The sequence below is a fragment of the Silene latifolia genome, chromosome 8 (assembly GCF_048544455.1).
Source record: "Silene latifolia isolate original U9 population chromosome 8, ASM4854445v1, whole genome shotgun sequence".
NCBI lineage: Eukaryota > Viridiplantae > Streptophyta > Magnoliopsida > Caryophyllales > Caryophyllaceae > Silene > Silene latifolia.
The window spans coordinates 66426439-66440107 of record NC_133533.1 but is presented as its reverse complement, the minus strand read 5'-3'; the positions used below and the strand labels follow the sequence as shown (position 1 = coordinate 66440107).

At 33.8% G+C, this 13669-nt stretch overlaps 1 protein-coding gene across 2 annotated transcripts; it reads left to right on the top strand.

Moving 5' to 3' along the window:
* The first annotated feature begins 1457 nt into the window (after nucleotides 1-1457).
* LOC141596910 (protein DCL, chloroplastic) lies at nucleotides 1458-9411 on the top strand. 2 transcript variants are annotated; one of them, XM_074417184.1, is made up of 3 exons: nucleotides 1458-1898; nucleotides 5182-5296; nucleotides 7112-7547. In XM_074417184.1, exons 1-3 carry the CDS (start codon nucleotides 1594-1596, stop codon nucleotides 7280-7282), a joined length of 591 nt encoding a protein of 196 aa, XP_074273285.1. In that variant the 5' UTR covers nucleotides 1458-1593; the 3' UTR covers nucleotides 7283-7547. The 2 variants fall into 2 exon arrangements, with proteins under 2 accessions (XP_074273285.1, XP_074273286.1); XM_074417185.1 differs by lacking the exon at nucleotides 7112-7547 and adding an exon at nucleotides 9059-9411 and having other exon boundaries at nucleotides 1473-1898.
* Nucleotides 9412-13669: the final 4258 nt, after the last annotated feature.

Below are 13669 nucleotides of genomic sequence, written 5' to 3'. Positions count from 1 at the left end.
TACCTTTATTGACGCTTTTGTATGGAATGCTCTAGACACTGTGTTTTTTGGTTGTTTATGCGCATCTAGCTATGCCACGTGGCTTTTCTTATCACTCCTCAACTACCCTTTTTATATTATTGTATAGATTTGACTTAATTTTATTCACTTATACGTGACTGTTTTTTTGTAAATAACAACATCAGAGCCTTAATCCCAAAATAATTTGGGGTCGGCGACTTTTTTTTGTAAAAAAATAAAATTTTATGAAAGGATTTTCATACCAAATCTACATACATAATTTTCGTCTTTCAAAATTTCATATCTTTAACGGAATTTGTGGTCAAAGTTTACGAAGTTTGACCATTAAAAAGTGTGTGTTATCTTTGGTGTGGATAAAGGGCATAACTCTTTTAAGGGGTCATTTGGTTCTCTACTTAGGAATGAAATAGATTGGAATGAGAAATCATATAAGTATGGGGTTCCAATTCCATACCTTCCAAAACATGTTTGGTTCATTAGAAAAATAAACATAAAAGAATAGAGTTTGAATTCATAGGGAGGAGGTGGGTATGAGATTCCAAGGGGTTGGGTAGAATGAAAATCCATTAGAATTTTTACTCCATTTAAAAATACCCCAATCAAACATTAATGACTATAATCAATTCCATCCCCTATTTACTAAATGAATAGGTGAACTCACAAATTTTCCCTCCAAAAAACATCTTTTTAAATAAGGAAACTATTGATAATTTAATTGTATTCAATAATAAATGTAATTAAAAATTAAAAAATGTAATTTCATTATATAATTATTTTCATTAAAGTTAATCTTTTCTTCAAATTATATAATTTTCACTAAACACTAAACTATAATATTTTATTTAAAGTATAAATAATTTAAAATTTAAAACTATTAAATATTTTATTAATGTTATTATTTGAGAATGACTTGACTCATACTATTCATGCTATGTATAAACAAAAATAAATCGTTTTGATTATTTTTATAACAAAAAAAATTGAGAGAATTTAAAAATTGGAATCACTAGCTTTGTGGTATAAAAAATACTTTAAAAAAAAAAATACATTTCAGCACATTAGTCAATTCTCTTGAATTAATTTTTATTTTATTTTTTTATTTTTACTTTGCACGAAAAAAAATACAATAACGAAAAAAATGAACAATTAATGAAATACCACTATTATTTCACAGTTCAATTTTGCTCAGTTTTTCAATTTTTTTTTCTCATATCAAAATATAATAACGTAAAATATGAAAAATTAATGGGTGTTAATTTAGCATGATTAAGTAATACAAAAATAAAAATTCTAAAAATACCGCGCATTTATTACGCGGGATCTAAACTAATTTCATTTCAAACCTCCCAACATAAATGTGAATTTGTGAGTGGAAGAAGAATGCCCGGGAAACAAATTAAAAAAAGATGAAGAAATATCTCAAAGGGGCATGTGACTGGATAAGTTTGCCCAAACACGAGTGTCAATTGGATTCTCCCTCCCAAACGACAAAACAAAAACTCCCTCCAGCTCCCCCGCATAACAATGTGAAACAAACCCAAACCCCCTAGCTGAAGGCTGAAGCTCTGACACATGGCGGCATCATCTCCCCTAGTTCGCGGACTCCCTCTCCTCCGCCGTCACTTCCGCATAATCCACCACCACCATTATTCCCTCGCCGCCGTCCTCGCTTCGCCGCGCCGTCCTATTTGCTCATTCGCTTCCGAGTCTGAGGTCGTCACTGAAGCCACTCAACAATTGCGTCCCAAGAATCTCTCTAATTTATTTACCAACATCGATGATTCTGAATACCGTAAATGGAAAGATCGAGAAGATGAGATTTTTCGTGATATTCAACCTACCTCTCTCTTTGCTAAAGAAATTCTCCATTCCGACAGGTTTCTTATTTTTTCAACTTTAATTGTCTACCATAACTGGATTATGTATTCTATTCCTTAGACGCCTTGATTGAATTTGGTATAATTATTATGTGGTAATAGGAGAAGCATATAGAGGAAAGTAGGAGATAGTGGTATAGGTTATAACCACCCATATGGCTCACTTCGTGGTATGCCACCGCCGCCGAGGGTGGATAAAGCAGGTAATAGGGAAGTGTTACTCCCATATTGTTGCTGGAGGTCGGTAACTATGCCTCTGGATTTGCCCTTTCTTCCTCGTTTCCACCGTCCACTACCATTACTTCCATATTGTTGTGGGAGGGATGTACTTCCCCTTGTTTCGTAAGCGAATAGAGGGGAAGGGAAATGGAGGGATCCATTTTCCCTTCTCCAAGCCAAATGAACTATCCCTTGCCTTTAAGGGTGTGTTTGGATTTAGTGATTTGGAGGTAAAAGAAAGGGAGGGAGAGTAGGAAATTTAAAATTCCTTGTTTGGATAACAAATGAGGGTGGAGGGAAATGGAGGGGGAGAGATTTGTAGGGATCCAATTTCCCTCCTCCAAGCCTAATCAAAATCTCTCCACAATAGACAAGATTTAGAGGCACATTGTATCTAAATACCCACACTCCATTCCCCCTCGTCCCCTCCCCTTCCCTTCTCTCCCTTTACTTTCTCTCCTTCCCCCTCCCCTCCCTTTCCCTCCACTTTTGCTATCCAAACACACAAGGGAAATGATGAACTAACATACATTGGATATGGTAAACAACGGCCTTTCTTCCAACATGTTTGAAATCAGAAGGAAGGTGTATTATATTTGAAAAACAACTAGTCAGCTGGTCATTTAGATTGGGTCTGAAAAGGGTCAATATAATCAATTAAATTTTATTCTCTAGTTTTGTCTTCTCCCTCATCTTTGGTTCAAGTGTTGGAAAAGTAGTGATTGCATTACTCATCTTTTTTCTTTTTTTTTTTTTTTGCGTGATTAGTTTGCATATTCTGTTCATCGCTGTTTTAGCCCTTGTTTGGATACCAAAATAGGAGGGAAAGGGAGGGGAGGAGTAAAGAGGGAAGGGGAGGGGGAATGGGGGAGTGGATGTTTGGATACAATTTCCCTCCAAATCTCTCCTATAGTGAAGGGATTTTGATTAGCCTTGGAGGAGGGAAAATGGATCCCTCTATTTCCCTCCACACTTATTTGCTATCCAAACTATATATTTTTAATCCCCTAATCTCCCTCCCTTTCCTTTCCCTTCAAATCCCTCCATCCAAACAAGACCTAGACAGGATCAATGGTTGATACATATATCATTGTGTAAGTTTTCTCAATCAGGTTTGGGATGTTGGGTGCCAATACAATTGCTCCCGTGCATTTGGATAAATTGGAATCTTCGAATGTTTTTTATGAAAAGTTGATTACTTAGACATGAATAAGTGCCCCGTCGCTGAACTTTTTCAGAACTCGTTAAAACAAATTCCCTTGAATTACTATTTTCAAGACTTCTTAGTCCAGTGCTTCTACACCTTTATAGGAAATCTTTTCTACTGAACTCTTTTTTTTATTGCTTCAGTGTATATAACTTTTAAACCTTTGTTATTGTAATGTAGTACAAATAAATTGGAATAAGTGCTCAACAAAGTCTAGGCAAATCTGATTATGTTTTAATCTTGATATATACGATGATGTTCTTGACATCCTTGAAGTATCCGATCTTTTATTACACACTCCAATGCTAAAAATTTATAAGTAGATCTCTCTCTCTCTCTCTCTCTTCAGTTTTCTTTTCTGCCTGCAAGACAGCATGGCTATCATATAGTTTAATTCAATCTAACTTCAGAGAGACAAAACCTAGATGACCATGGGTTGTTTCAGGTGTCATACTGTCATGTGTGTGATTGAACCATTGATAAATGATAATGGTGGAAGCAAAATGTCGTATACCACAATTGTTTATATTGAGAGATTAATAGTAACAACAATGCAAGTGAAGCTGTGTGGAGAAGACCTGATTTGTTTGAACAAAATTTATAGTTAACTACAGACCCAGCTCTAAGGCCTTGTTTGGATACCAAAATAGGAGTAAAAGAGAGGGGAGGGGGAGGGCGAATGGGGAGTGAATGTTTGGATACAGTTTCCCTCAAAAACTTTCCTATGGTGGAGGAATTTTGTTTGCCTTGGAGGAGAGAAAATTGATCCCTCCAAATCCGTTCCCCTCCATTTCCCTCCATCCTTATTTGCCATCCAAACAAGGGATTTTAAATCCCCTACTCTCCCTCCCTTTCCTTTTCCTCCAAATCCCTTCATCCAAACACACCCTAAAGGAAGTAGGGAATTGAAGTCTGCTGTAAATCTGTAGTTGTCATTTCCAGAGCAAAAAGGTCGCTGTGTTTTCATTTGTTTCTACTATGACATTTTGTCCTATGAAAAAAAGTCCAAGTGCTATAGTTGAGAGTATAACTTCAGTTCATCATTCCCTTTTAGAAATGGTGCATGGGTATTACTTATTAGGGATCTACTTTTAGACTAAATTTGCGATAATTTCTCTTGATCATCTCATCATCTCATGTAAACTTTTCTACTCCCACATTGGTCTTGACTTGAGTCGCCTATTACTTATTCTAATCATCCATGAACTTCGGAAGCGTGATGTATTGTGCCTAGTGGGGTAGCAAATGTGCATTCAATGCTGTTCAATATACTCTGGGACATTGAATAAGTATGGGATTGCAATTTGCTACTCTGGCTGTTAAAAAATTGCAACGAACAAAAAATTAATTGCGATACGGACATACGGTGACCCAGTTTCCATGTTACTGATATAATCTGCTATTTTTCTTTTCCTTTTTTATAATTTTATATAAACATAATAGAAGTAACATCAGATAGGATCAGTAGTCTCGTAGTTGGTTCATTGTCTGTTTCCATTTTCCTTGTCTTATTCATCTATCACTCAGGCAGTCGCACTTTGTACTCTATGTGCCCTAAAGTATGATAAACCATCTTGTAATGATGGAAGGGGAGAACACAATGCACTTTACAAGGGTAAGTTGTTTGATAGGATAGCTTACGATTTATTCTATGTCCCATTAATTGAAGTATTTAAGCTCATAAAGCAGCTGTTTGTCACTTTGTCATTGTCATTGACTCAGACACGATTCTTTTTCTAGGCCCTAAGAAACTTTTTGTCCCTTCGGAATATTTGCTTATGTCAAGTGAACTGTTAATTTATCTTAGGTGCAAGGCATTTAATTTATTTGACTCTGGCTGACAACTTCTGTTGGCAGATACATGGATGGCGAGCGCCTTACAGTAGATGATGAAAAATTTGTATTGGAAAAGCTGCTTGCTTATCATCCCCATTCTGCAGATAAAATTGGATGTGGTTTGGACTCAATTATGGTAAAGACTGACTCTTCTACCTTTTGAAATGCTGTTTCTTTAGATTGATTTTAAGTCCCGTGGATTAATGTATATTTGCTAAAAGATTATGGATATCCACATCAACAGGTAAACCTATTGATCTATTTTATTAAAGATGAGAACATTAACTTGCAGGGATTTAATCTGTCTTCTGGTATTCACCGTTGTTTTTAGGAGTATAGACACTTGTTTCTGAGATTCAAGTTTCATAGTTAAGAATGTTATGTAGGGATTGCAAGGCCCTAAATAATATTGTTGTTAACTTCAGCGTGCATAAATGTTTTCCCACATTTCACATCTAAACCACCACATGACAATTGCTCAATAGTCTTGGCCTAGTAATCTACCCAAGCAGAAGCTGACTTAATTCTGATGGTTAACTGTTCGTATTTGAGTGCTACTTCGGATTTCATGATTAGGAAAACAACTCAAAAGTTCTATTATTTGGTGAAATTTGACTAAAGTTGGATGAGTGGAAAGTTCTAATTGGTTCTTGTCTCTAGAAAGAAATATAGCTTAAAAATTGAGGATGGCTAGATGAGATATCAAGGAACCATTGAGGTTAGGCAATTTCGGATGAGTCCAATGCCTTTACAACATCAAGTCCTTCAAAGTTGTGTAGTTAGGCTCAAATGGTTATGTGTAAAAAAACCTGAAATGCAGAATACAATAATAATCATCCCTTTATTATAGTTTATATATATTTTTGTAACACGAAATGATTCAAAATTAGAACAAAAAAAGAAGAGAGAAAACAAACTATGAACCTAAGTGTGACTGGTGGATAGATTGAGAATCCGTTTGCATTATATTATTTTGTAAAATACTGCAAGGATTCTTATAACAACATTGATTGATTAATCATTAGCCATCGTCACATTTGTCTAAAAACACTCCCTTGATGTCCTATATTGACTACTATCTCTCGTCATTGGGAAAAAGAAAAGAGAGATTTCAAGCTTAGTTAAATAAATGATATAATATTCTGGAAGCTTTTACTCATCTTCATCATCGTTTTAAAAATTTTGGGCCATACTTCTTCAAACTAGTATTCCACTTGCACCCTGATAAATGTTACAAGGGATGGTACTCATGACTTAGTGTTTGAATCTTCTCATCATTAAAACACCCTTGTGATTTGTTGTAACTCTTTTTACACAAAAAATACTGTGCACACTGATATGGAATATTCATTTTGTGCATTCACTTGGTGGTGTTGGTGGGTTTGTTGGATGTGATGGTGCGTGGTCGCCACCGTAGTGTGGTGGTGGGTTCATGAGCAGTGTTGTTGTTGTGGTGATGGGTGTCTCGTGAGTGGTGTTGCCAGAGATGAGATGATTGGTGATTGGTGATTGGTGATTGGTGACTTGGTGTTGGTGGCTTGTGTTAGGTGCTATGTTGCCCGGACTCGGTTAGAAGTATCCGACACGCCTTAGATGTCGAATTCGTTTATTTTATGAAAATGAATGTTTTTTGGTCTAAAATGAAGTGTCCGAGTGTCCTAACCACGTCCAAGTGTCAGAGTGTCCAACACGGGTACGAGAGTAATACTGAAGAGTCCGAGCAACATAGGTTAGCCCTACTGGTGTAGGGAGGAGGGATTGATGTTGGGTTGGTTTGAAGAAGGGTAAGGGAGGGGCAGTCTTCTCATTTCCATGCTTTTGTTAAAAAGTACTCCTTATGAAGTGGGAGAACAAAAAAATGAAGTATCATTTTGCATTTTTGTGCATTAACTTATATGTGGCTGATTTTTTCCATGTCCTTTGGGCTTATTTGATTTCCTATGATGACAAGGTGGATCGACATCCTCATTTCCGACAGTCGAGGTGCCTATTTGTTGTAAGGACCGATGGAGGATGGATAGACTTCTCCTATCAGAAATGTTTACGGGAATATATTAGGAAAAAATACCCGTCCTATGCTGAACGATTCATTCGGGCGCATTTTAAACGCACCAGTGGTTAGACATTTGTATGCAGGCAACTTTGACGCATTACAGTTTTGGTGTTGAAAGCTCTCTAACTCTCAAGTTCCAACCAAAACTCTCTTTTCTGTCTCTTTTCTGCCTGTACGCATTGTCAATGTAGTAGATAAATTTTGATTTGCAGTAGCTGCTTCTGTATTGTTTGATTTCGGTATTACTCTGCTAGCTTCAAGTTATTGGTCTTCTGGATTTAACTAATCAATGAAAATTGGTCACATTATGACATTGTGACCAACTTTTGTCCATTCTCCGCAAAGTCCCCAATCTAACACTCACTTTGGTCAAGCTCAGGCTCGAGATTGGACTGGTTGAGCTCTAGCCGAATTTGACTGAACCGGTTCTGATGGCTTTTCAAGCCAACTTTGATCATTTAGGGTGTGTTTGGATAGTAAAAGTGGAGGGAAAGGGAGGGGAGGGGGAAGGAGGGAAGAGAAAGGGAGGTAAGGGAAGGGGAGGGCACATGGGATGTGGGTGTTTGGATACCATTTCCTTCCAAATCTTGCCTATTGTGGAGAGATTCTGATTTGCTCTGGAGGAGGGAAAATGAATTCCTCCAAATCTCTCCCCCTCCATTTCCCTCCACTTCATTTGCTACCCAAATAAGGGATTTGCAATCCCCTACTCTCCCTCCCTTTCTTTTCTCTCCAATTCCTTCAATCCAAACACACCCTTAGGGGTGGAGGCAGGGTGGGAGATGGGTTTGGTGGTGGTGGTGGTGGTGGTGGTAGAGTTATGAGTAGTTCTCGCAACCTGAAAACTGGGCTGGGTTAGGTCTGGAATTTGGTATTTGCAAGAATTCGAGTTAAATCAAGTCGAGTCGAATCATGTCATTTCGGTTTTAGGTCATTTTTTGGTTAATTAATATCAAATTATTTAGGAATAAGGATCATTGTGCAACACTAAACTTTCAATTCTCGTCATATTAGATTAGGGGTCAATTCGGATTTTAGGTCACTCGAGTCCCCAGTTCGGTTACTGGTTCTAGTACATATCAGATTATCGAGATTGGATCATTTAGGTCGGGTCAAGTACTGTTTATATGGATACATAAGACTAATTAAATTTCTACTTTCTAAATATTTTGTTGTCTTATCTAGCTACATGGGTAGCATTTGATTTATCACAAACTTGGGACGAATCAATATCTATCTATCTATATTATTAAAGGAAGCTTTTTTCGAGCGATTTTACAGTCTCCAAATTTTGAGAACTACCTAAGTAGATCAGATTTAGAAAAGTATTAAAAGATAAAACTTTAAATAATATATAAAAACTAAATCAGATTAGCATATCACAGCCGATAAAAGTTTGTTGGAATCAAATTCTATAAAATATTAAAATTAATCTAAAGAATCTTAGTTACATTATAATATGAATATATATATAGGAATCTGACTGCATTACGTATTCTACAATTAATTACCCTATTAGTCAAGCTTAAGGATTAAGGGCTCTTTAATTATCAATTTCAGTTATAATAGAATTCATATTCTATTTTTAGAGTATATATATATATATATATATATATATATATATATATATATATATATATATATATATATATATTTATTGATTTTCAAATTTCCAAAACTCCAAATATGAGATTCTTTTTTTGGTTTAATTTTCCTTTTCTAAAGTTTTTCTTTTTTTATTTGTGAACACGATTTTATATTAGTGTATATCTAAGTTTTAATTACTCTGTACATTGTTTTTGTATAATTAAGTTCTCATCATCTAACATTATAATTTGTTGGTAGGAATTAGGATACATATGGAGATTACTTGAGGTGATGAACGCAGGACGGGAAACGAGAGGATGCAGTTACAACACCGTCGCTTTGTAAATTGTAATTTATATAGTGTGGTGACATATTAAGATTTTCAAAATCGTTAAAGTTTGTAATACTCTTTTTAAGGGTTGTGTGTATATACAATAGGGTGCTTATATGAGGGTTAGTGTAGGTTATAGTTTTCTTTCTTTTCATGCTTATTGCTTGATAATCATGTTTTTGGTGATTAGCTTCCCACCATTCAAAACATAGTTATATTTTTGGGCTCTTGGCGACAAATAGAGTATGAAAGTTGAAGGTTTGAGAGGATTTAACACTAATATGAATTTTTTTATTGAAGTTATTCTACTAATTTTTTATTTAAATACAACTTTAGAAAAATATTTGGAATCACAAGTGTTAAATGGTTGGGTTGTACTTCGATTATAATATAGGTATTTACCTCACTAAGAAATGGACTACGTCATGATGAAATTCAAAATTTTGACAACTAATTTCCTTATTCGTTCAGAATGCAGATGCAGTAATTTAATTCAAATCATTCGAGCTTACGATATTAACTTATGAAGTATATAAAAGCTTAGAGGTAAGGAGTACTATTAGCTTATGAAGTATATAAAAGCTTAGGTGTAAGGAGTACCGTCCTACCGAAGGATACAAAAATTTTTCCTAAACGGATTAATACACTATTAATGTTCACTTTTCTGGTACAAATTAATGTTTACTTTGTATACATATCATATAATCTTACTTAACTTCAAACTATTATATAGAGTCCATCTTTCATAAAATATTTCGAGCTATATTAGAGTCTTAAGTTTAGTCAACTACTAATGCAAGTTTCTTTTCAAACATTTAAATTTAAATGTGAAATAAAAACTAAAAGAGACAAGAGATAAAACATACGGAGTATTTATTAAAAATTAAGATGATGTTGGTAGGGCAATGGGAACTTATTAGATATAGTTTTAGGACGTTATTATTGTGTCGGCCGGTTTATAATATCGGTTGAGATAAGTTTACCTATTAGATATAGTTTCCTAATCGCTTTCATCTTCTTTTAGTATAAAAATGGATGTATTACGTTTCACATTTTCAAGCATTTATAGCACAATAATTCTTCTATTTCTCAAATTATTTCAATGTTCCATACAGCTGATACAGGTGATATAGTTCATAGGTCATGCTGAAACATTATTTTATGTAAGATAAGAGAATAAGAGATCATTAAAATTACTAAGCTAGAACATGATAAAATATATGATATATAAATGATACTCCGTAGTTAATAAGAACAATAATCTCATACAGTACATAGATAGAAGACCACACAATCAAAATAGAATATAGTTTTCATTGTGAAATATTTTTTTTGGGGTTTACGTTATACGTGCCAGAGGATTACAATAGGGTCATGCATCCACATTAATTTATGTGGATATTTAGTTACACTATTTAAAGTATTTTTCCCTCTACATATACAAATATCTTTTATATGTTCAGATCAGAAAATTCAGCTCTACTAAGTTAAGGTCTTTGTTTGTAGAAACTTTTTGAAGTCTTTTGAATCGAAAAATAGTAGTTAGGCCAAACACTCTAATTTAGGGAGTTTTAAAACTACTTTTAAAAAGTTAAAAGCTGATAATTACCCCCTAAAAGTAGAAGTAGATATTTGCTACTTCTACTTCTACTTTTCACATAAAGAACAAAAAAAGCAAAAAAAGTTGGATGAAAGTAATTAGGCCAAACATATAACTTCTATAAGAAACCGCTTTTACAAAACTATGGCCAAACAATCAAACTTTTCCAAAAAGTAGCTTGTGAATAAACTCCTTTTAAAAATGAAAAGTTATTTTACATAAGCAAGGCCAAACAGCACCTAAATTTAGTTCAGTAAAATTAAGTCCAAAAGAATAGGAACTAATTAGACAGTGTTCTTTTCGGCTAAATGGAGATGAACCTGTTCTTTTCGGCTTAATGGAGATGAACTGAACTGAATAGAGTTGAATTGAACTACACTGAGCTGAATGAGAGCCGAAAAGAGTATTATTACATCATACTCCCTCCGTCCCGGTCATTTGTTGTCCTTTTCCATTTTAGGGTGTCTCAGTCATTTGTTGTCCTTTCTATTTTAGGATTGCATTTGATGAACAATTTGCTCATTCACACTCAATTTGGTGCACATGTCATTTAGTAATTGGTTCTCTCCTCTTTTCTTGGTCTTTGTGTCAAAACAAAAAGACAACAAATGACCGGGACGGAGGGAGTAGAATATTACAAATTGGCCCGGGCATCGCCCGGGCATTAAATCTAGTATCTATCTATATTAATAAAGGAAGCTTTTTTCGAGCGATTATAGAGTCTCCAACTTTTACGAACTACCTGAAATAAATTAAAATAAATTATTCAATATAGAATATTCAATAAAAACTCAATAATAGTTGTTTGGTTGTTAGTAGATCACTTTATAAGCAATTGAGTACTACTACAATCCTATGATTAACATACTTATGGTTATTGTTACCTTGTGTGTAAACATACGTCAGACCAATTCCAAGACAATTAGAACACTTATACATAATACACATATAAATAGCATCTTTTTATCATGTATATCAAATGTGATTCCATGATTCAAATATTTTCTTTTGGTTGTGTTATTTTACCATGTTCGTTTAGCCACATGTTATTGTTTTTATGAGTAATTAATTATTAATGGTTATTGTTATACTTCGGATCGTATCGTATTCACTAACAAGGGTTATTGTATGTATATGATGCAGGTTAATGATACATTGTGTCGAGAACATAATGAAGAATGAAGCCTTTGTTCACCATCGGCCTACCCCATAAACTAAGCCCAATGACGCATCCTCGTGCCAAATTCGAACCACCAATTGCAACAAACACAATGGTCTTCTTCAGCCTCACTCCATTGGGTTCATTATGTCGCTCATTAGATTGATCCCCATGAAATTCATTTGCCTACAACTGGGTTGGTTAAGCCGCTAAAATTAGTATGGATGGGGTTTGAAGAGACAAGTGAAGACTTTGTTATCATATATATAAGATGAATAAGATAAGGTAAAAGATCTATGATTTAAATTTGTTTATACGTACTTTGTAATGTTAACATGCATATCTTAATTCTGCATTTGTTCATATAATTTATAAAGTTTATATTGCCTTAGATTTGTTTTTATGATTGTTTTCTATTGACTCAAACTTTGCTTTGAAGGCCAGATAAGCAACAAATCAACTTACAAAATTACGATGCCAAAATTGTGTAGGTCATTAGCTTCTAATTTAAATTATTTATTAGTGTAGATTTGTGTTGTAAACAAGTTTAATATGACGTTACAAATTTATTGACGCAAGTTATTACGTAAAGTTGGCCTAAGTAAAGCTTGGTTTTGTTAGCATTTAGCAAGCTATAATACACCTTGCAATTATGAGTCTGCTGGACAAGTTGAATACGAAGTACAATATTGAAGTATATTTTTTTGTACAGTTAGGTCACATACATCAATGAAATATGCTTGAGTAATTTTTTTTGGTTACACGTTAATTTAATCAATAAGTTGAGATTTGGGCGAGGATTCACATGTAATTTTTTTTTTTTTTTTTGAAATAAGGATTTACATATATTTGATTTCTCTTTATCAGAATTTTGAAGATCTTCGATGAATCATTCAACAATAAGGGCCATTTTGTTTAATAGTTCATGTTTTTGTATATTTTTTCCATTTACTAACCTGGTTGAGTAAGAAAATATAAAAAAAAAATTTGGTTAAGTGGATGTTTTTTTGGCAGCTGGTTAAGTGGATATTAAAATTACAAAGAGCAAAATTGTACTATTTTTATTAAAGATAATCCATGTTCTCATTAAAAAATGAATTTTTGGGAGTTCTAGGTATCATTGAAAATTGGGTATCCAAGTAATATTAGAGAGTCTATATTATTGAACTTTCTTAAGTTTTATTTTAATAAATCACAAGAGTTGGACTTGGAGTTGGAGATAAAAAATGATATATTAAAATATTCCAATAATTTACTTGATTTGGGTAACTTATTATCAAAATTAACTATAAATATTTGTTATTCTAGCTTAATTAAATGTACTAAGCCAACAAGTATCATGTTAGCTATTAGGATAAGTAGCTAATTAATAATAAGATTTCTAATATAACACTTCTATTATATCACTAATAGCTAACCGACTGCAATATAGGTGGGATAGTCGAATTTTTTAAATGGAACTCTTTATTAGTTGATAATATATACGTATATAGTTGTATACTATTTACTTCAATAAAACAAAATCTCTATGATTCCACTTGAACCTATGTATACAATTATTAGGATCGGTTGCTAAAATTACAATCACCAATAATAAGTTAATTATCATATACGTGATATCTCGATATCGGAGGAAGTGGTGATTGCCCCCATAACTTTGTGCAATTGTGAAATTAACCCCCACAACTTTCAATTGGAATAATTTGGCCACATAACTTACATGATAAGTGAAATTAAACCCTTTTATCAAAATCTTACGAGAAATTCAATTTATCATAT

Bases quoted from the DNA above. Each gene is read 5' to 3' on its own strand.
- LOC141596910 (XM_074417184.1), top strand. From the start codon at position 1,594: ATGGCGGCATCATCTCCCCTAGTTCGCGGACTCCCTCTCCTCCGCCGT. The intron at 1,899-5,181 runs GTTTCTTATTTT...TTCTGTTGGCAG, and splicing joins GAAATTCTCCATTCCGACAG to ATACATGGATGGCGAGCGCC. The intron at 5,297-7,111 runs GTAAAGACTGAC...TATGATGACAAG, and splicing joins GTGGTTTGGACTCAATTATG to GTGGATCGACATCCTCATTT.